This window comes from Drosophila simulans, chromosome 2L (assembly GCF_016746395.2).
Source record: "Drosophila simulans strain w501 chromosome 2L, Prin_Dsim_3.1, whole genome shotgun sequence".
Lineage (NCBI taxonomy): Eukaryota > Metazoa > Arthropoda > Insecta > Diptera > Drosophilidae > Drosophila > Drosophila simulans.
Window position 1 is genome coordinate 17,542,936 of NC_052520.2, and position 23,187 is coordinate 17,566,122.

Below are 23,187 nucleotides of genomic sequence, written 5' to 3' on the forward strand. Positions count from 1 at the left end.
GTTTCCCCCCCTGGAAAATCCACTGCTGGGGAACAAAATAGAAGAGGGCAGGCGACCTGAACCGAAAAATTTCAAAGGTCACTGCTCAACATTTTTTATGGCCTAAAAGAGATTGCCCCCAAAATTGGCGGAGGTTCATCCAGCTGGCTGACAGCTTCTGGTTTTCTGTAAGAGGCAATGCATGTTGCCCTGTCAAACGCTCCGTTGAACTTTGCCTTTCGGAGGAGGCGCCCAAAGTGGCTTCCTTTCTGCGGCTTCCATTTGGACACCTTTGCCGGGACTTAGCGGCGCGTTTAGGACACCAAATGCCGCAATGTCTGGGCCGGAAGTGGAGGCACCAAGCATCATTAGGCAGTGTCAACAAGCGGATTGCCGGGTTGGCTGGCATCCAGAAGTCCTGGCGAGGAGTGCAGGCGATATTGGCATGGAAATTAGACCGTACGGAGCTTGATACACATATTTTTTTGGGGCTTTATTGATTTTTAAAAAATTATGCTTAAATGCTAGCTACTAACAAATTGTCCATTAACTAACGTAAATGTAATTAACCATTTGTTTCGTTTATGACTCATACTTTAATACATATTACAATATTATCATTAATATTTCCATTTTCTGTACGGTTGTGTAGTTGCTAGTAAATGCAGAAATATGAAATTGGTTTGATCAACACTCGTATTTGGTTTCGGCTTCCGTTTGTCGGTAATTAAATGTAGGTTTAATTGTTGTTAATTAGTCTATTAGTTGTTCTGTTTTGTTTCGTTTCGTTTTCATTTCTATGCTATAGTAGCCATTAATTTAGTCGTAGAATTACAGAATTGAATATGTACAAAATTATGTTACAGTAGAGCTTCCCCCATTTACCTTTAATTTTCACCAAAGTTAGTTATGATTTTCGTACTTTTATTAAATTTCCTCCTCGTTCTGCAAACTTTTGTGGCTGCGTGGGTTCGGTCGCAGCTTTCAGCGCTGTTTTCCCAGCCCGACTTTCCCGGTTTTCAGGTGCCACCTGGCTCCTGGTGGCAATCGGACACGTTCCCCAGTCGGCGGCACACAAATGTTGCAACGCTCCACATTTTCTGGGAGTTGGCCGAATTCCGGTTTAGTTTGGTTCAACTTACGTGCTAGAGAGTTAACGGCGTATTTATAGTACATGGTCTTTAACTAATGTATAGCAAGTTTTATAAACTCTTTTTCATTGTAGTATGCTTAGTGTACTCATATAATATAATTCGTAGAACTATTCATTGATTTCTCAGTTGGTTCAGTTGAATGTCATCGAGAAGATGAGCTTTGAAAGGAAGACATAGAAAGATGTTCGAAAGAAGGTGGCCAGGGAAAGTTATACGCCAAAGCGATCCAGTGGATTCTTAAAGTTTTCAAAACTTTGTGGATACACTATAAATAAGTTAATACATCAGTTAATCATCTTTAACCATTTAACAGATATACACAGTTATAAATAGTGAAACTTAACAGAGCGGATAATTTTTATTCCATTTTTCCCGATTTATTGGTGAAAAGGTAACCAAACGGACTCAACTGAGGAGTTTGAGCAAAATAGTAAATGAAGTGCCTCTGCTCCGAGGACCAGCTAGCATCGTATATGTGAGAAACACCTAAAACCTTAAGTTAGTCTTAAATTCCACAGTTAGCCACATGTACATACATTTAATCCTAACCAGACACACGAACACACAAAACACCTGTTTCGGTTTGAGGATTTCCCCCATCATCGTGCTTACAGCTGAAACATCATTTTAACTACAACTTAACTATTTATTTTTATAATACAACTTTGTCGACCTCGGGCAGTGGCATCAACCCACTGCTACCGCCGCCGCCTCCAGGACCTGCTCCACTGCCCGTTGCGACGACTGCAAGGACATTGCCTGGGATCCCAGATCCACCTCCTGCGCCACCGCCTCCCAACGGCGACGATGATGAGGCTCCAGGTCCATCTCCAGATCCTCCTCCGCCATCCGACGGCAGCTGGCTGCTGGCTTTCGCCTTATCGTGCACGTACATGGCGGCCAGGGCATTGAAACGTGGACCCCAGTTCTGTAGATAGTTAAAGTCTTGATTCTCATCATCGGTGCCTGGAATTGCACAAGGGAGAGCAGTGAGTTTAAGCGATTTCTGCGGAAGGTGGGGCAAAGGATGTGTCGGAAATGGCCGTAAAATTACGATATTTGATTGAACTCCGAAATCTAATTCGTACTCAAGGTGATTTTAGATAATTTAATGGCAGACGGGAGTCAAGGGACAATTTCGATTTAAATTTTTGCCAAGGTAGAACTTTCAAATAAAATGGTTCGCACTTAACCAAGATTTCTCTTTAAAAAATTAAAATATAAAAATCTTTTTACAAGCTGGTATCGTTGCAATACAAGAACATGGTGTAATATTCAAAGTTCCTTGAACTAGAATTGTTGAGTTTCGGCTTTTTCCGTTTAAAAGACTCAAAATGTTTTCTCTGGGTTTACTTAAAGTGCTGAAAACATAAGAGGTCCTTACCAGAGGCCAGCGAACTCAGCGACTCGGCGATGCTGCCGCTGCCCTCGAAGGTGAAGTTCCGCAGGTCGTCGAAGGGCGGTGCGTTGTTGTCCTTGTCGATGCGCTGCTTCCGCTCCTCCATCAGATAGGCCACGTTCAGCTCCTGGCCAGGTGGCAGCAGCGTCATCACGGGATCTAAGTGCAAACAACCGCCCAATTACTTGGCCATGTCCCAGCCGGGATTCGGGCACTCTCTGTGCCCCGTTTACTCACAGATTATGGGCATCTTGCAGGCGGCGATGTCCGGCGGTCCTCCCTGTGCGCTGATTGGTATTTGCAGGGGCGTGATGTCGAAGGCCGTCATGTCGTCCTCGCCGCCGCCCTCGTCCTCGTAGCTGATTACCGTCTCGCGGACATCCTTCTCGGGTCCGGAGCGCTTCTTCTTCTTGGTCGTCTTGCGTTTGCGACTATATAACACGAAGATCAGTGCGAGAACTGCAAGGTAAGTGGAGAACATAGGTTAATTGGAAGATTCTTACTGCGAAGAGATTCCCCTATCACACTAGCAAAAGTATCACAATTATCTTTTACTCTTAATATAACTAGAAATTAAATGGACTTTTAGAGTTAGTCAGTTGGTGTCACGATTTTATATCTATAGAATAATGAGTAAAATCTTTTCATCTTTTTAAGAATCTTGTCTAATATTTAATTCAACTTTGAGCTGCGTAGTTATATTATCATTTAAAGTATTTAGTCTTCTTTCCTCATAGTTTCCTATATTTGCCTCATCTTAACTAAACATTTCTGAATACCATCTATTCTTGTTTTTCTCCTGTTTGTCCTTTTTATTTTTTATGTTTTCCTTTTTTTTTCGCAATAGAAAAATGAGCTGGAATTGTGCAACAAAAACCTAAAGCAAGAATGGTAGTCTGTTGGGTGTCTGTTAACTGTCAGTGCCACAACAACAGCTTCATTTTCATTTAATGAAGGTAATTAAATGTAGGAAAAATTGTTGTCTTTTTTTGCTTTCGCGTTTCCACACTTCAGCTTTATGCAGAAAATGAAAAAGCACGCTTAAACTTTTTGAATATGAAAGCGTTGGGATGCTTTTGTAACCATCCCAAACTTTACATGAACATTTATAAAAAAATATTTTTAACAGAAGAGGTAGCTAGTTTCGGCCAGCCGAAGTTTATATACCCTTCCAGTAATGATAAAAAATATGATATTCTTTTTCTTTTCTTAAATTAATATTGCAACTGTTTTTATAAAAACTTTATTATATAGTCGTCCGATTTTAATCGAATTAAAACCGAAATGATATATTGACAAAGCTCTTCATGATTAAAACCAACGAAGGTTTAATTTTTGTTTCAATTTTTGATTATATTATATTTAGTGTCACTATTTATTTGACTGACTGAAATCAATATACTACTGCAAGTGTGTGAAAAGGATGACAGCTCTGGTTTTGATTAAATTAATTAAACAATAAAAGGTTTCGTTTTAAATGAAATTTAGCAGACCTTAATAAGATTGTGTTCCCGGAGAATTGCAAACAAATAAAGCATCAGACATTTAAGCAGATAATGATCCCAAGGCCGCATCCAGTGCCATCAATTACAGGAAATCAACTCGGCAGTAGAGAAATGCTTTATGCTCTCTCCTTATAAATGAACTTTGTGCCTGTCTCTGCGAAAGTCAGCTGGCAGTTATTGCAACTAATGAATCCGCTTAGCGCAGAAGAAATGCTGGGGCATTAAAAACCAAAAAACGGGGTTGGGCAATCCCAAGGAAACATCCTTGGCTGGCTTGTCATTTTGGAGAAGTCGTGCCAGAGTTTTAATTATTTTTACTTAGCTGTTTGCTTAACCCCACAGTGCCGGAGCCCAGTTAATATTCCTGTCAACTGAAGCGCAAATGATAAAATGCAAGTCTACGAGTGAGTTTCTCTTTTTGCGGTCGCCTTTTTATACTCTTGCAATGGGCACATTAATTTCAGTCAGAAACTTGCAACAGGAGACATTTTCGTATATATATTCCTGATCAGTATCAACAGCATAGTCGATGTTCGTTCAATTCTAAGCAAACTAGCTCCTAAGTTTTAAGTCTGTCTACGTGCAACTTTCCCAAAAGTCTCCTTTTTATTGGAAGTAAAAACATGCTGGATCTGTAAAATGTGTAAATTGGGATGTATGCTGTCGGCAAATAAATTAAAAATAATAAAAAAGAGATCGTAGTTTCGATGTATTTGATATACAAGGGATTTACTGTAAGGGAATATAAGCTACGGCTTGCGGAAGCTACCATCGCTTCATGTTTTTTGTATTTCTTCTGAGCAAAAGTCCTGTTTACCCGACAAACAGAAGGAGAGTGCTCGTCAGTTTCCGAGAATATGTTGCAGTGGTTGAGTGGAGGGAACTTATTAATAACTTTATGCTACTTAAGCAAACTAAAGTATAAAGGCAAACGCAGAAAGGACACCGAACTTAACAAGTTTTCATGCTACAGCGACTCGGAGTCACTCGAAATGTGCATTTGGAATGCGAATGTTTTTGGCCGACTTGTAATCCGCTTAGCTGCAAATGACTGTCAAAGTGGGGAGCCACTATGTTACCCATCCATCGGATCACCCACTACCATACACCCCGATTCAAGTCGTTCTGTGTGAGCTGGGAGCTGGAAAGTTTAATGCAACAATTACAGCATAAAGTTGCAACAGCAGCAGGACGCAAAACCCAAAGCCACAACCGAGCACCGAATTGAACCGAAAATAGTTTACTACCAGTTCTTGGCCATGGCTTGAAGTGCATTAAATTTGTCTCTGGCCGCAGAAAGGAGCGACAAAACTTTCTAAATTATCTTGCCGCACAAGTTTTGCTATTAATGTGCCACCCCATCCAGAAAGAGCCAACAGAAATCTTCGATAATTCGTCCAAAAGCGAAGCACACCAAATCTGTTTTCAAAACTTTCGCAAATCAGAGAAAATTTCATAAAGTTTGATCATGAGCCAGGACAATTTTTACTTGTTTTGGCAGCCGTGGATATAGATTCGCATTTGGGAGTAGGGAACTAAGGAGCAAGATGAAACAAAAAGCGTCCACCTGTTTTCAAAATTTAATTTCTCTTAGTAGACCCAGCAGCAATTATAAACACAATTAAATTGGTACACCATCGTTAAAACGTGCTAAATAAATATTTTTTGCCCAAGGAAAGTTATGAATTTAATTTCCCGTCGAAACGTGCTGCAAAATCCAACTGCCCAACAAAGCACTAAACTTAATTATCAAGCTGACCGATCTGCTCCTTTAATTTGCACCAAAAATACCTTATGAAAGCCCATTTTAAAGGTTGCAGTTTGGTATAGATGGCACTGTGTTTTGCTAAGCAGGCCAGGGCCAACTGTTCATTCATCAACCTTTAATCAACATTACCTCCGACAAGAAAAATAAAACAAGACCAAGAGCCCGAAAAAGTGCTGCACAACAGCCGGAGGAGCAGGAAGAGGGGGCAGCATCGTCTAACCTACATAAAAACTAGCAAAAACAAAGCCAAAAATATCCTGCAAGATGAACAAAAGCCTTGGCAGGACCGAAAGCTCTTTAACGGCCTTTGTTTGCACTTAACTGTAAAAGGACCAAGGACCGGGTAATATCTTGTTGCTGCCCGGCCTGAACTTGCTGACCAGGTCAGCTCATCAAGCTTGTAGTTCAGTTCCCCAGTACACTTGCTCCACTCGGACACTTGAAACTTTATGCTAAAATACAGTTCAGCGATTCACAGATTACACTGGAGCATCCTGAGCTCCTGCGCACGGACAGGACATGAAAAAGCGTCGACTGTAAATAATGCTGGATAATTATTTAGTTTGTTTTACCACCACCCCTGCACTCCCCCAACTCCCCCAACACCGGAAGTCCGGAACTTTACGCCACTTTACGGCGAATCAACACAAACTGGGTAGGACAGGACTGCGGCTGTCAGATTTTATGTCTTCGGCTCCTCAGATATTTTCACATCATAAAAAAAATTGAAAGGACGCGCCGCAGATGAAAGTACTTCTGTGCGACGGCTCGTCGTTTATTTATTGCGCCTATTTTGCGGTTTAGCGGTTTTATGGCCACTTTAGGCCTTTGTTTTCCCGCCCGCAGCGAACTGTGTAATTATCTGCCTTAGCAGCGACTAATTAGCTCGGCCCTGGCCTTTTCTTGTTGCCAGGATTGTACCCAGCTGCAACTTTGGCGCAAGTACTCATTAAAGTTGGCCCAAACGCGGTCGGATAAATCAGCGTCACTTTTAAATGTGGCCCAAAGTAAATGGCCTACGGCGTTTGCCAGAATTCACGGAAATATATGTGTGGATAAAAGCCATCCGAAACAGGGCCCAAAGTGTGGCGCTAATTGAAAATCCCTTCAAATCCCAGACGAGCTGGCGAAACGAAAATAGATTGTCGTGCATTGCGTGCGAGAAAACGCATTTGCATTGGCCTGGGAAATCTGTGAAATGCGGAGTGGCAAAAATAACCAAATGGCCAAAGCCACTTAACACTCGTTCGCAAAATCCATTAAGTGGCCACGAGTTTTGCCGAAATTTTATTCTATTCTCTGCGATTTTTTCGAGCAATAAAATGGTCCTAATTGGCTTAGGCCGCGTTTAAAAGCCAGCTAAAAACTATAGTTTTAGTTTTTTTGTGCCTAGGCTTAGACTAAAAAAATTATTTAATTAATTGGATTATGAGTTTGTAATTGCAAATAATTGCGTATTTAAATAATATATGGTTTGTATTGTTTATCAATGGATGTTTCTTTTAGTTTTGGACACCAATTAATGCTTATCTGTTAGAATAGGGATTATATATAGAAAATTGCTTTTTGTTTACGTCTTTGAAATTTCCTGGAAAATTTCTACAAGCTCCGCAGGCAACACGAAACTTTCCTGCACTTTTTGCCAAGCTTAATTAGCCACTATGCAAATATTTTCATGCTCCTTTTTTGCCAGCTAAACCAACAAATTGCCCCTGTCTGGGCATAAAAAAGTGTTGCAAAAATAAAGCAACGAATACAAGATTTGTTGCCACTTTATGTTGTTGAAAATGCATGGCTGCCTCCCATGTTAACCCCTTACCTTTTTTATTTTTTTAACCCCACTCGGCCGCGACTGTCCAAACAGATGTCAGTGTCGTTGTATTTTTTTTCGGTTCATGTTTTTTTTTTTTGGAAGACGGGTTTCCCTCAGCAAATTGCATTAACAGGGAAGAAGGGTATGTGTTTTTGGGTTGGGGCCCAAGCAAAAATGTTGCTGCTTAAGCCGCTTAATTGTCACACATGAATGGGAAAATTCGGCGAGCCGCTTAGCGACTCAGTGGGTGGGGCTTTGGGGTGGCAGGGGGCATTTAGTCTTCACTTGCGGTCGCCCCTCATCCCATCTACTTACTCAGTATGATAATCAGGCAAACGAATATGGCCCCCAGGGCGCCCATGCTCAGCTTCAGGCGCTGTCCCTCCTGCACCAGCTCGCAGTTTTCGCCCCAGTAGCCCTCCGGGCAAATGCATCGGTAGCGGAGCCGGGGCTCCAGATTGATGCAGGTGGCTCCGTTCAGACAGGGCAGGTCCAGGCACTCGTTGCGGTCCACACATCCCTTGGTGTCCGAGGACATGATGCGACCCTCGCTGCAACTGAAACGAAAAATTCGACGGACGGGAGAGTTATTACGAATTCAGAGGCGATTACTGCAACGGAGGGCAAAACGTATGCCACAAAGATTTCCCTCCTTCTTTTTCCACACTCTCGACTAAATAACAAAACACTAGGATGGGATGGAAATTGTATGCTTTCGCAAGATTTCTCTGCTACTTTCTTCTCAGATTTGGAAAAAAAACATTTTAAAAATAGAATGTATTTGGCACTCCTTTTTCGGCAGTCACAAGTGTTTTTTTAATAGCGGAAAAAATACCAATTAAGATACAAAAACAAAAATAAAGTAAATTATAATACAATTAAATAAACAAATTTAAGTTTTTTTGTACCACATTTTCAATTAAAAATAAGTGTAATACTAAGAATAAGTTGTACATATGTGTATTTAAAGTCAGTAAAATTTTAAAACCATTTTTTGTATAAAAAAAAGGCTTTCGAAATTTTAAGCGGAACATTGTAAAGTGCGCTTTTGTTCTGCGCATCTCTCCCCGAAATAAAACTTTTTATTTTCACACAAAGTTGTGCAACCAAGGGATAGAATAATTTCCCCCATGAGCGGGGGCCCTCTCAAATATTTTCCAAAGCGCATTAAGGGCGTGAAGTTTTGGTTGGACTGGAATCCCTGGACAACTCAGCGATGGGGAAATTAAAGCTTTAAGCGCCCCGCGCACACATTGTGCACATTTAAATTGAAGTCATTTCGTATTCCAATTGAGGACAGCTCCTTGTCCGACATCTTAGTGTCCTGAGTGAGTGACACAAATTCCAGCAGAGCACTGCGTGAACTGCTGCCCACAACTGGCAACGAAATTGAGGCTAAAGTAAGCATAATTTATGACACGTCGCCACCTGAAGCCGAGGCGTGTGACACTATTTAAATTTCTTCGTTTCTCCTGAAAAATCAAAAATAAAAGACCGCAAGGCTGCTATCCTGGCGAACACGTGTTAAAAAGCAGCAGGCCCAGATGTTCCTGTTCCCGAAAGCAAATGGAGCGAGAAGCTCACAGCTGGGGTGCTTAGTCTTCTCCCCCGAATGGCGGAGGAGCGAACAGGACATGATGCAGTGCCAGATTGAGTGTCCTCGCCGCTGTCGTCGGCTCTCAAATGGAGTCACTCCGCAAAACTAATGATGTGGAAAATGTGCTCTGCTCTCGGCGAGGGAACTGCCACTTTCATCGCCACATCCACCAGCTCCCACACCTCTACCGCCACTGCGAGCCATCATCGATGAGGTGTTGCGGAGCAGAAGCTCCAGGATCACGAGTCGTGCCCCAGATTTCCTACCAACCCGCCAGTCGGGAAAATGGGAAAATTTCCATGTGCAAACACTCGGAAAATACACATTTTTTCAAACAATATAGTCGAACCGGGCTCAATGAACATGATGGAAAGATTTTTTAAGCTTAGGAACTTGGATACTTTGATAGAAAGGTCTTCTACAAAATATTGAACTTATTCCGTAGAAGACATAAAGAAACATGATTTATAATCAGTCTTTTATATTATTTCTTAGTTATTAAATTAGTTCCTTATAAATTTTGTATTTAATCACTTTCTTTTCTATATATTCGTATTTTTGTGTCTGCATTTTCCTCAGTGCATATTTCCATTCCTTGCGGTGCCTGAGTTGCATGAGCGAAGGCAGACAGACAGGCAATGACAATTGATATTATTTGTTTTGCATTCGAAGTCAATTTGCTGTTTGGCATTGTCTGTGTGCCTGCAGTAGGAAAATGGCAGGGAGTCTTACTCGGAAATAAATAGATATACATATATAGCACTCCAGGTTGCTTTCACCCTAATGGCATTCAGTACCCAAAGTTATGCTTCCCTTGCACAGGACTCACAAGTCAAACAAAACTAAAAGTCTGAACGGTAATTAGGTAAATTCGATATTCTATTGTCCAATAAATAGTTATTTTATTTGTAATTGATATTGCTGCGATTTAATTACTACTTTTGGCCTGCCTTCAAAGTCGAACAAAGGGAACTATAATTAAATTGGAAGCCCAATAAATTACTGTGCACCGTTCACAAAGCGAATGCCCAGGATGTGCCACTGCAAGAGCTATACTTACGTGCACTCGTATTCGTTCCACAAGTCGACGCAGTCAAAGGGATCGGGGCAGATGACATTCGAGCACGGCCTGTTCGAGGGGCAGTTGCGCTCCAGGTTGCGGGCCATCGTCGCCTGGCCCCATTGGGTGCCATTCATGGCGGGCGGCAGGGGCAAGTGCTTTCCATCCAGCCTGTTGTTGGTCGGGAGAGGGGAAAGAATGGGAAAACTACGCATGAATGCCGGCAATCGATGGGCTATAAAAGTGTGTCCTTTTCCTTTATCTTTGGTTAACAGATGTTAAGATGCTAAGGAGTACCATATATTTATTGGATTCCTATTCCCGTGTGCTTCTTTTTATCGTACTTTAAGTGAATACCTCTACGCTCTTAGTTTAACTACTTCTACTTTACAATTTGTGTTTCAATTCAAAATAGTCTGTGTAGTATTTTTTATTTTATTGGAGCTTGTTTTCTTTTCTTAAATTGGCTTTTGTTATAAACATTTCTACTTAACAATCTGTATTCTAAATTGAGATTGAGATATTTTTAATTTTCTTGAATCGAAAAGACATATTTTGTATTACCCCTTTGGAAAGAGTATCCCTGCTACGCAATTGGCTCTAATCAGCATTTGAGCTTACCTGATGTCGTCCAAGCAGCTTCTCTGGAAATCGGACTGCACCTCAAAGGTCTTGATTCCCGTATACTCGGCCTTGCCGCCCGCATAAACACCCTCCTGCTTGTCGATGCTCAGCCACTGATGCCCTGTGAAGTGAAAGGACTCGTTGTAGCGCCGCGACTCCCCGCCATCCAGTTCCATTAGAGCTGCCGATCCATATCGACTAATGCGAATCACATGCCACTGGCCATCGTTCACTGCGATTGCGGTTAGGGTCAGCAGCTGCTCCTCGTTTCTCATGGAGTTCAGATTATAGCGGAACTGCAGGTGGCCCCTCCGAAGTTCCAGGATGGCGTACTCCCTGTGGTGTTGATCACTAACCCGGAAAAGTTCGCCTCCCTGCTCTCGAGTTCGAAATCTCAGCTGCAACTGGGTGGAAAATCTGTCGGGCTCAAAGCTGAGGGCGAATTTCACATAGCTCTGGGCCTTGAAAGTCGTAGGAATGGTGGGTACATTACAGCCAGGACCCATCCAACCCGGCTGGCAATGGCACTTGGCCTGAACCAAACTCGCCACACAGTTTCCATGCTCCCAACAACGAGCTGTGTGCTCGGTTTTCAGGCAAACTTCGTCGGTCTGCGGACAGGCGGGAAAACTATTCCTGGCCAAAGCCGGAAAAGCCAAATCATAGTGCTCTGAGTTGTGTATAACGTTGCGTATACAACCATCAAAGCCCTTGGAGCTGAAGGCATACTGCCAATTGTACAGGGTTTGATCGAAGTGCTGTCTATAGAGTCCGCCCAACTGAAGGGGTTGATTCAGATTTAGGGACTCAGCGAAGGGCGGAATTTGTCCTCTCGCCTGGCAGGCGTTATCATCGAATTCCGGCGGAGTGCCGTCCTCCATTTCGGACACCAAGGCAGTGCGACAAAAGTCCACAACCATCCGGACATTTTCGGAGTCCCAAAAAATATCCAACCGATGCCAGACACCATCATCCAGGGTTTTCTTGGTCTTCACCCTCAGCTCCAAAGTTCCCGAGCCGAAGTCAATGAGTAGCCGCGGATAGCCCTGCTCCAGTTCGAGAGCTATAAAGTCGCTGATCACGGTTTCCTCGGACTTTGGTGGGACAATGGGTCCATTGTAGAGTATCAAGCCGTCGGCAACGCGAGTGATGAACTCCAAACTGAGATGCGATTCCTGGCAGAGTTGTAATGGAGGATACCAGGCCCAGCCATTGCCGCGAAAACTTCTCGTGGATTGCTGACATCGCGGGCCATTGTAGCCCACCGGACAGGCCACGCATTTCGGACCATTTCGGGTTTCCACGCACCGACCGCCATTATAACAAAGGTGGGTCCTGCAATTGTGATCCTGGTGGGTGAAGTTCCTCGCCCGGCAAACGCATTGAGCACTGATGTCCAAACGAACGCCCACCAAAGCAGTGCGGTTTACACTAACCGTATACGGTTTTTTGCCCAACTCCACTTTGGAGGTACAGGAATTGGAGCCGCACTTCCCTTTACCTTCATGCAAGCACTCATTTATATTGACCATGGTTATGTTCAGGCCTACGTCTTTTTCAATCTCCTCACGATGCATTTGCACCACGCCATTCAGGCGGACTGCTTTGAAATATGGTTGCTGAGTTGCAGATCGAGCTGCAAAGTGAACATCGGTTAGAGGATAAGGTGAACCTTCCTTGAGTTGCACACTGAACACGTCGACATTGTCTCTATCGGTGTACAGCAATTCGGCCAGCTTGTTGCGAAATCTCTCCAGCTTGGAGGGCTCTACTTGATTCTTAACCGGGTTCCAAGTTCTAACGAAATCCTCATCGGTTATGTGCGACAATCTCATGGAACCCGCCTGCTGAACGGCCTCTGCTGTAATGTCGCGCACTGTAACGCTGAGATTGGCAGGAATATCCTCCTGACCATGCTCACGATCGTAGACCTTGAAACGCAACTGATAGCGACCTCTTCTCGTTCCCGCTCTCATGGTTAGAATTCCAGTATCCGTATCCAGCTTAAATCTTTGGTGCTCCTGAACCTCCCAGTAGTACTTCTTATCCGGCACATCCCAGTCATCGGGATCATTGACATAGACCCTGCCAATCGGCGTATCCTGTGATTGTCCTTGGTAGTTGTATACCAACACGGATTTGCTGCCGGGCTGCATTTTATTATCATTTACATCGCCGATGGTAACGGTTAGAGTACTGGTGCCCGTCATAGCGGGAGCTCCATTATCCTTGATCTCGATGGGAATGGCATAGCTCTTTTGCACCTCGCGATCAAAGGGACGAAGGGATGAGATGATGGCCACCCCGTTTCCATTGTCACCTCCTGAAAGGATAATTTAAATCAATGGTGTTTTTAGTAGCAACAGAAGTTATGAAAGCGTATCTAATAATGTAACTAAATTGATGGGTATAAATTGCGTGGCAGTTGAAGACTAAAGCGAATCAGTTTCCAAAATTTGGCAGATCGGAAACCGCGGTTCTGCTCCACTGCATTTCCCAAACTAACCAGAAAACGCTAAAATCAAACAACTTGCAATTCAAAACTGAACCACTTTCGCAATTTTCCCTCCGCTCGTCGGCACTCTATTCAATTCGATTCATTCGAGGCAATCGCCACACAATCAAAGTCGAAATCAAACGCTAAGCCAAACTGTGTTTGCATAGTAATGGTGATTGAATTATGTTCCAGACAATCAGCATCATCAGCATTGTTTGTGCCACAAAGTTAGTAACCAAAAAACAGAAAAAACACTGTAAAAGCCAACTGAGAGATAGAGAAATTGGTCAAAATGTGCCACAGAATCAGAGAAACTGAAAGCGATGGAACTGTGGACAGGACTCAGCCTCGAGGCTTCATCTCGGTTGGTGCAGTTGACCATGTCCGGCCGGCTTTGTTTTCATTGCGATTTGGTGTTTTCCTTTCATGGGTTTTCCCTAAGGTAGGAGTACATGCACGAAACTGAAGTTCTAACTTAATACTCGTATTATGGCTTTTGCAATTTTTTCTATGCCTGTCTTAAGCCTAATACGCACATGAATGGAAAAATCAACGAAGTAAATTGAATCTGTGTACAAATATATTTTTTTTTATAATATTCTTAAAAGGTTTTGTTTCCAGTCAAACGGAAAAGTTGTTAACAAAACGTAGGCTTAAGGCTTTAGTCGGCTGTTTTATTAAAACAAAAGATAGAATTAATTCCGAGAAAGGCTTGAGATTTCGTTTTAGTCTGGCTTAAGAAGCAGGCATATTTTTCTTTTCGTTTCAATTTAAACTTTCTTTACTCTAGGAGTTCCTTGACGGAATAAGAAATTAAAAAAAAAGTCTAGCACTTAATTATCTTTATAGTTAAATAAATACGGCTTAGTGTATTTATTAAGCCAGGTTGACACAGAAAGCAACTCTCTCAATCTTGATTTTCAATTTTTTTCTCTGCTCTCCTCTTTTGTAAAATGGAAATTGCCCTATACTTTTTGTGAAGCCATTATTGGGAGTTATTTGAAACAAAAACCCGAGTCCTGAACAAAAAACATTAAAAAAAAAGGGAAAACTCTCGAGAGCACCCCAATAAAATCGATCAAATGAAAGAAAATTTGAGGTGTCACTTGAATGCTGTCGCTGACATTGACAGCAAGTTTTTCAATTTTCTCGACCAGTTTTTCTGCTTTGCCAGTTTGAATTTCAGGGCACATTTCACTTTGCTATCTGTGTGTCCCTCTGCTTTAGGAACCTTCCTCATTGATGTGTTTTTATTACTATTTTTTTAATTTTTTGCTGACCTGGCACGTGTTTGAGTTTCAAGTGTCTCTCCAATAAACGATTTGACCCAAAAGCCTTTGGGGTGTTTAAGTATATAATTGATTTTCAGATGCTGAATTAATTATTGGTCCATAAACAAATGCAAACTCTAAATAAATAAAAAATTAGGCTGCCTATTCGCTTGATATTAATTTGCATAATTACTTAAATGAGATGCGTAATTGGTATAAATTGCTGCAACATATCTCATTGAATACATTTTTAATCAGGCGTATGCATTAAATATACGCTGTACTTTGTATTTTAATTTTTCAAGTCCTAGCGATTATTTCCCATTCGATTTTTTGTGGCGCTAATTCGACAGATGTTGGGCTTAGTGAGCGTTTAAACATTTTTTGCGTCATTAATAATGCAAAGCGATTTGCCCTAGGCTATCTTAAATACACGTGCTATTAAATTCACATTTAACCGTTGTTTTTTATTAAAGCCAGAAGTTTTAGATTGCAATTGAAATAATAAAAAAAAATTTAGTTTTTTTATCTATATATGCTCTCAAGTACTTACTTCGGTCATACTCCACTTTAAAGCCCGCTCTTATTTCATCGCTGGCCAAAGGATCCAATCGAAATGTAAAGGGTCCTCCATTTCCCCTTAGTCGATCATCAGGGTCCTTGGCTGCCACCTCAAGAATTTTTTTACCAGACACATTCTCTGGTAAAGTGGGCTTATAGTCCTGGGCAAATGTCGGCGCATTATCATTGACATCCTTGACTATCACGGTTAGAGTTGCGGTTGCAGTTCGAGCAGGACTGCCATCGTCAATGGCTAAAATCTGAATATGGTGTCGATCCTGAGTTTCCCGATCCAGAGGTCTTTGTATGCTCACTGCTCCTCTATCACTAATGGCAAATTGTCTCTTGCGATTTGTGGAACGAACTATTTTGTATGCGACTTTGGAGTGACCGCCCTGGTCGGCATCCGTGGCCTTAAATTGCTCGAGAATCGTTCCCACTTTCGTATCCTCATAGATGGATACCTCTATGTGCTCCCTATCGAATTTTGGCACATTATCGTTAATATCTCGCAGCTTCACCACCACCCAGGAATAGGCTACGTGGTACTTGTCACTTCCACCGGGTCCATCGTCGCCTTTATCATTGACCTGGATGCGGAACCGGAATCCACTACTTTGCAGCGGATCCTCGTAGTCCAAGGGCTGAATGATTTTCAACGAGCCCGTTCCATCGCCATTGCGAACCATCGCAAATTTATCCGCCCCGAAACCACTGTTTGGCACCACCTTGTATTGGAACGTGTTCGTTTCGTCCTCATCCTGAACCGTCACCGTGAGAATGGGCGTCTCTGGGATGTAAGTGCCATTCGTTTCGTCCACCTCCGTAACCCACTCGTCCTTGGTGAACTGCGGCGGCATGTCGTTGAGGTCCTTGACGCGAATGGAGGCGGTGCCAGTACCTGCGAAATTGGACAGCAAACAAGTCGGACGAAGTGCGTCAGTTGGGCGTCAATAACAGATAGATGCAGTGGGAGACAAATGGGCAAATTACTGGGGAACATTTGATAAACTTTGCAATGTTTGGTAAATACGTGGTCTAAAGGATGAATTATGGTTATCTCAAATCTTAGTTCGATAAATCTGTGTACAAATCCACCTATTCCTTACCAAATTTATTTTTTAATTTATTTTTCAACCAATCTAGACTGTATTTAATATCCTTTAGTACCAAGATTGTTTTATTTGTCTAATAGCTTGTATCGTATTTTCAAGTCCTTTGCTTTTTTATACACAGACATCTTATATATAAGCGAATCAATAAATGTCCTCTGGTCATCCAACACTTCCAATCACCCGGCCACGTGACCCACTCACCTTTAAGTCCACCGCCATCCATGGCCACCACCTGAATCGAGTAGTCGGGCGTTCGCTCCCTGTCCAGACAACAGACAGCCGTTTTGATGAGTCCCGTCTCCGGCTCGATTTCAAAGATGGGCGCCCCCGTCTCCTCCTCGATGACGTTCTTCTCAATCGAGTAGATTAGCTTGGCATTGGTGCTCTCGTTGGGATCGTCGTAGTCGACGGCGGCCATGGTCATCACCGAACTGCCGGCGGTGCCGTTCTCGGTCACGTTACCAAAGTAGATGCCCTGCGGAAACTGCGGCGCATTGTCGTTGATGTCCTTTAGGTTCACCTGGATGTCCGCATAGCCTACCAGCCCCTCGCCGCCCTCGTCCTGGGCAAATACTGTGAAGCGCCACTGTGGCCTCCCATTGGGCTGATCTCGGTCCAGGGGCTGTGGAATGGAAGTACACACGAATTATTTATTAACTGGATTTGGAAATAAGTACCAACTCGATGTCCAAAAATTATCGATTGACAAACCATATTTTCTTAAATCCCTTTAATTTTATTCATTGAGTAAGCACACTTCTACACACATAAAATGTTTTAGCTAACTTAAGGCGAACCGATTTCTTGGAGTGTATCGAAAGGAGATTTGATTTGGCAGCTGTTTGTTTGTTTGCAAATTATTTTATGCCCCTTGGTAAATTGTAACTGAGCCACAGCCACAGCCGGAGACCTTGGAAACCCTTGAGCCGTTGGCCATCGCTTGTTGTTTGCTCCTAATCTGGCTTTGGTGGCTTTGCGATTGTAGGTGGTCTTACGCACAGAAGTCTGTTATTAGATTTCTCATTAAATGAGTTATCCACACGAAATTGCATTGCCAATGACAAAATAAAAGCCATCCATTCGATGAAAATTCCCCTTAGCATTCGTTTGTTGTGCTTCGCGTTTGTGTGCCAGTGTGTTGGCCCTGTCAACCTTTTGGTCTTGGCCTGGCTTTGGCCCCTATTCAAATTACCTTTAAACATTGCTTACTCAGCTAATGCATATAGAACACACTTGAAATGTATTCAATGTGTTGGTATGTGTGGTCGGTTTGAAGGACAATTTGCTTTTACGATGAATTAATTCTGTAGTCTTATTGAAGTAAATGAAAGCTAAGACTTGTATTTATTCTGAGGACACAGAAAATCTTCATATGTTATTTCTACGAGCATATTTAAGTGGTCAAAAAGCTCATAGAACGAGGGAGAGTATACTTGTAAGTAAATCGCTTGTAACGTCTTGTGAAGTTCAATGTATTTTATACATTTGCAATCGTGATGCTTTAGTCCTTCAGACATATTTTTAAGTAATGCGTATAATACATTATGCTGGTAAATAAATCTAGGTGTATGCCCCTCTTTGATTTTGTATATAATTCTATGTGGCCCAGATTTCATTTCACTTTTTTAGTAGCTAACCAGACAACGCATTTGATTGACATTCTCTCAGCTGTCGGCAAATAAACTTTAAAACCCTGCTCGCTCAATTAAAACAGGAAAAAATTGGCTTTACTGCCACGTGACACGTAATGCAATCGCAATTACAAATTAAAAGCCGTCAGCCAGTCGGCGGCAAGTGGCATCCGCCAATCGAAGGACCTCGGATCCCTCCAAACTGAACTTTTTTTTTTTCCAAGCCCATTTTGCCGCTTGATTTTACACACAATTTTATGCCAGCCAACCGCGCACCAATAACGAACGACGAACGTCATTTACATGTGGTCGGTTGTAGAGCGTCAAAACCGCAAATGCCACATGCTGTCGCTGCCCCGCCCACTGCCGCCTACCGCCCACCGCCCACTAGCCCACTTTAACCCTATCGCATCAGTGAACTGCCCCATCCGCCAGCAATAAAACAAATAAAGCGAACCGCCAGCGGCAACATTTGAACATTTTATGCAGAATGCGAATCGGAGTGGGGTTTTTTGTGGCTCGTACTTTGAACGGCTTCGGGATGCCCAATAGTGTTGGCACCTATTTTCCAGCTAGATTCTTGTCTTAAAAGGAAATCAATATAAGAAATTAGTTTAATGTTTTGCTATTTTAAGTGTATCTTTTCTGTTACTAGACTGTCCTTTCAGGTTAAGATACGAACTAGGATAATATAAGAATTGAACACCATGTCAGAGTGTAGAACATATTGGCATTGTGATTGTGGTACTTGCTTATTTAAAATTATCTGATTAGTTAGTTATTAAGCATATTAATTATTTTACAGCGTAGTTAAATGTAGTAATTTTAATAGAGCTTACACTACCAGTTTTGGTTAACAACACTGAAACGATGCGTTTCGCGCCACTTTGACTCGTTTGTTTTTATGGACTTTGTCTGAAATTAATTGGAGTCTATGTATCTGACAACCGACGGTGGCAGTTTTTTGCATCTAAATGACATTACTTTTTGTTCGTTCATGCACCATTGGGTGTGGCGTTTGTGTGTATGGCTGTGTGTGCGGTCTGACACAGTTTTAAATTAATCATACGCCACCGAACCGCGTGGAGAGCTTTATAATTTACAAAAGTCGCACAACCCAGCGTGGTAGGGGATGACAACAATTGAAAAGCGAGGAAGAGTGGTAAATATTGAAAACGTTTCAATCTTTTCCCGAGTGTCCAGTGAAAAAAACTTAAAAGGGCTGTCAAAACGCTTAACGCTTATTGTGAGTTTCTATTTGGTCATTTGCATTCGAATTTAAAGAAGCTTAAAGCTTAAAATGTGGATCCTTTGCCAAAAATGTTCGAATGCAAATGTTTTAAAATGCCCATTAAATGCGTTATGTTTCCATGAACTTGGTCAAAACTCTCCCTTTGTGACGGCAAAGATTACAATGTCATTCCACGAGCATTTATTTAGGGTATATTCAGTTTCATATCGCGGCGACCCTCTCATTTTTTTAGCTGTTCACTCGTCACACAATATAAACTGCGCCATTGTGCGAACGTAAACTGTGGCTCAATTGTAAACGGCCAAGGGGAAGCCCCCTGTCAAAAAAAGTAGGCTCCCGGGGCTTATGGAGTACGTAGTAGGTACCCCCCAGCATGGTCACAAAGGAAAAAGTTATTTCCCCGTTTTTGTTCCTGCTTTTTTCGATTTGCGCGCCATTTGCACGGTTTGCTGTTAAGAGGGCCGTCGCGAAATTTTAACTGGCTTTTATTACGCTCGTTTTACGAGGGGACTCTCGAAATTGGAATCTGTTTAAAAAGACCCGTGAGGTGAACTTACCTTGAGAACAAAAATATCGCCCGTCGTGCGATTTATATCAAATTTACTATTCGCTGGATTATCGGGGTCGATGCCCTGGCCAGTCAGGAAATATACAATATTTATTGGTCTATCTACATCGCCATCGGTGGCTGTGACCTGCAATGAAATGGAAAATGAAAAGGGAACGGTTAGTAACAAGAACTGCATTATACGGTGGGGATAGGGATTCCGATTCGGGTGGATTCCGAACTGGACGCTGCTTATAAAATTGGTGGCTATAAATCAAATATGCAAATGAGCCAAATGCTTTAAATGTCCAATAAAGGGCAATGTGAAAGTCGAATAGGGGAAAGACCGGTGGGGGCTGGAAAATCTGGACGGTGGGCGTGGTAGGTGTTTTTCTTTTAGCCCGTCAGATTGCTTGTAAATTTATGCTTCGATTTTTTGCTCTACTATTTTTTGCACATTTTTTTGTGGGACCCTCTCCCGATGGCTGCAAAATATTTTCTGGCAAAAAAGAAATGAAATGCTAATATAACCGAGATTTATGTAATTATTCAATCGGATTTCGGCTTATTCTCTTGTCTTATTGTTTTATTTTTATTTTGTTTCGTTTTCGCTTTGTGATTGCTAAATTAAATCAGCATTTAGGACCATTTTCTTGGAATATTTGATCATAGGCAAAATGGTTATCGACTTTGATTGGGTTTTCTAGGGGATTGAGCAATTGAATAAAATCAACTAACTGGAATAGTACTAAAAAGCTTTCCTCGTCTCCAGCAAAATTAATACACTCGAAAATTGCTTAAGAATTTTAATTGGCCCAGTCCATTTAGAAATAATAGGTATTAGAATCAAGTGACTGCATTTTCCTTAGCCGCTAACATGTAGTAGGAAACTTTACAACTTCTTGTAATCGCTTCTAAACAACAAGCAGAAAAGCAAAGTAAGGATTATGGATAAAAGAAGTACACTCGAAGAAATTTGTGTGATGTGAGCAGCTAATGCAATTTAAATATTGCATTTCTTAAGCTTAAAATCCCCTTAAAAAGGCAAAACGAGCTTACAAAACCAACGTGTTCAATTAACTAACTTTTCTCTCTGCAAAGCAAATGCTAGCTTTTTTACCTATGGGGAGAACAACAGGATTGTAGATCCTTCAAACAGTTGTCGTGTCAATTAAAAGCAATAATTGCCTTGTTCAGTTTGAATCTTATCTCTCTGCCTTTGTCGTGTGCGCAAAGTGGAGTATCTGGGTGGATTGTCTGTGCAAATTGTGGAAACAAAACCAAAGTTATGCGTGTGTGCAACCCATTTTCTATTTTAATGAAAGAAAACCGAGTTTCAGTTGAATTACAACCAAACTTGTAGCAATATCCACTGGGTCCTTGGTCCATTAAATCATCGTCACGTGTTAAGTGCCTGCCATTTCCACCCATTCCCATTTTCAGCTCCCATCCGCTGCACATTCACAATGCCACAATTTACGTTAAATGTTCAACACAATTTGATATGACAAAAGAGTTGTCTACGTGCCATCATTGTGCCCATTATTACTGCCCCGCCCATTTCGGACGCGGAAGCGATCCTTCGAGCAGCGTGCGCCATTGTCCTTTCGCCAGGACGCAACCACACGCCCACACGCCCACACATCCCCTCCCACCCGCCGCCTACACTTATGGGCGTAATTGAAATGCCTTGCCAGCCAAAACTCAAACACAGAATCCTCGCCAGAGCTGCGCTTTATATAAAAAATATTTGCATTTCATTTTCCAAGCACAGAAATCAATTTGAGTCCGAAGGTGTCGGCGACAGCAAACGCATTCCATTCACCTTGTATCTGTGCAACGGCCGCATATAGTATATGTACAAAAAACATATACATATCCTCCATAATGGGACCTGCCGTGACAATGCTCCTCCGGTCGCACTTTGGCCCGCCATAAATGTGTAATTAAAAATTCGCCTTGTTTTTCATCGTTTCTTGTTTATTGGTTTGGGCATGACCGCTGAGCTGTGCAATTTTAATTTGTATTTAATGTTAAAGAAATATGGAAAAGTTGGCATTAATGAAATGCTCTTGAAAATAAGTGCGCGTAATAAATCATTCAAATGTCACTATCGGTTATTAATAAAGCTGCCTTAATAAAAATAATAATTTCGGACGTAATAAACTAGGCTACGACAATCCATTGATTCATTTGTGCAGAGTGTATTTGACCATCTTTGATTTATTTCCTTGGAAAAATAATCATAGAACTTAAGTGATAAGGCCTCACAATTCAGCCATTTTACTCGTTCGATAATCTATAAGTGGTGCTTTACTTCATGCACCCGTTAGAGTGTATTCAAATGTTGATGTGGCCATAAAGTCGACTCTCTGCTCACTGGCCTTTATGTTGGTAAATGATGGCTTGAATAAAAGTCGCTTGTGAAAATATGTGTGTGTGAGTGGTCTGTGTGCGTACTCATGAAGATGATGTATGTATTTGCGCTTGTGTACGCATTTTACTGCCGCTCCGAAACTATCACGTTGTTATTAATGAATGAGTATTTATGCATATTTACGGCTGAATTTCCCCACACGAGTGCAGAGTTTTCTCCCAACCTTTTCCCCGCCTGTATTCCTTTTTCTCAGTCGCCACTTGAGTTTCCCAGCCTATTGTGTTTGCCCTCGGCCTGTTTTTCTTTTCCGCATTTTTATTGCTCAGTTTTTGGCACTTTATGCAAATTTAACGTATTGAATGTATGGCTTACGCAGCCACTGGTATTTATATTTAAATTGCGTGAAGTCAATAAGGCGATAAGTGTTGCCCTGAAAAGTAGGCAATGGATTTTCGGCTGTAAACTAACCTGCAGAATGCGTTTGGGCAGATTGCGATCGTCTTCCTCAGTGATTTGTGTACGATATGTTTGACGATCGAATACCGGTGGATTATCGTTGACATCGCGAACGTTGATCACAACGGTGGTGTAGTTATTTTTGCGATTACGAGTTGCCTCCAGGCGCAGTTCGTACTGCAAGATAAAAGATTTCAAATAAATAATTATTAAATTATTGTGGCACAACTGTGAAATTAAATGACTAATACCCCATTTTAACATTATAAAGCTTACGTCAAGCCAGGCATAACTAAATAAGCAATTTATTAATTTAAATGAATTTCAAATGTCACTAGCACCTCGCATAATCTAGCTTTAACGTTTCAATAGCTAAAAACGCATTTATGGTTATATGGAACGGACACTTTTCGTGAAATAAGAAGGTAGGCAATGACCATCAGCAAAACTCAATTATTTCAATTACCAGGCTGCCACTGTTGTGTTGAAATTTGAACAACAAAAGCCAAATTCGCATGAATGGTCTGCGAAGTTTTTTTCCACGGGTAAAACAAAACAAAGTGAAAAGAAGGAGTACCAAA

The 23,187-nt window shown here is 41.8% G+C and overlaps 1 protein-coding gene across 2 annotated transcripts in view; it reads right to left on the bottom strand.

Annotated features, from left to right (window-relative positions):
* Window positions 1–457: 457 nt before the first annotated feature.
* Window positions 458–23,187, bottom strand: part of LOC6732636 (putative neural-cadherin 2) — a 115,040-nt gene continuing 92,310 nt past the window's right edge. For both annotated transcript variants that reach the window (XM_039298543.2, XM_016178159.2), the window contains 10 exons: window positions 22,619–22,783; window positions 19,784–19,921; window positions 16,545–16,965; window positions 15,221–16,129; window positions 10,897–13,222; window positions 10,276–10,446; window positions 7,934–8,175; window positions 2,770–2,991; window positions 2,518–2,691; window positions 458–2,099 (listed from right to left, as the gene is read on the bottom strand). In XM_039298543.2, coding sequence (XP_039154477.1) covers window positions 1,786–2,099; window positions 2,518–2,691; window positions 2,770–2,991; window positions 7,934–8,175; window positions 10,276–10,446; window positions 10,897–13,222; window positions 15,221–16,129; window positions 16,545–16,965; window positions 19,784–19,921; window positions 22,619–22,783 — 5,082 coding nt within the window. In that variant the 3' untranslated portion in view covers window positions 458–1,785. The remainder of the gene's footprint in view (window positions 2,100–2,517; window positions 2,692–2,769; window positions 2,992–7,933; window positions 8,176–10,275; window positions 10,447–10,896; window positions 13,223–15,220; window positions 16,130–16,544; window positions 16,966–19,783; window positions 19,922–22,618; window positions 22,784–23,187) is intronic.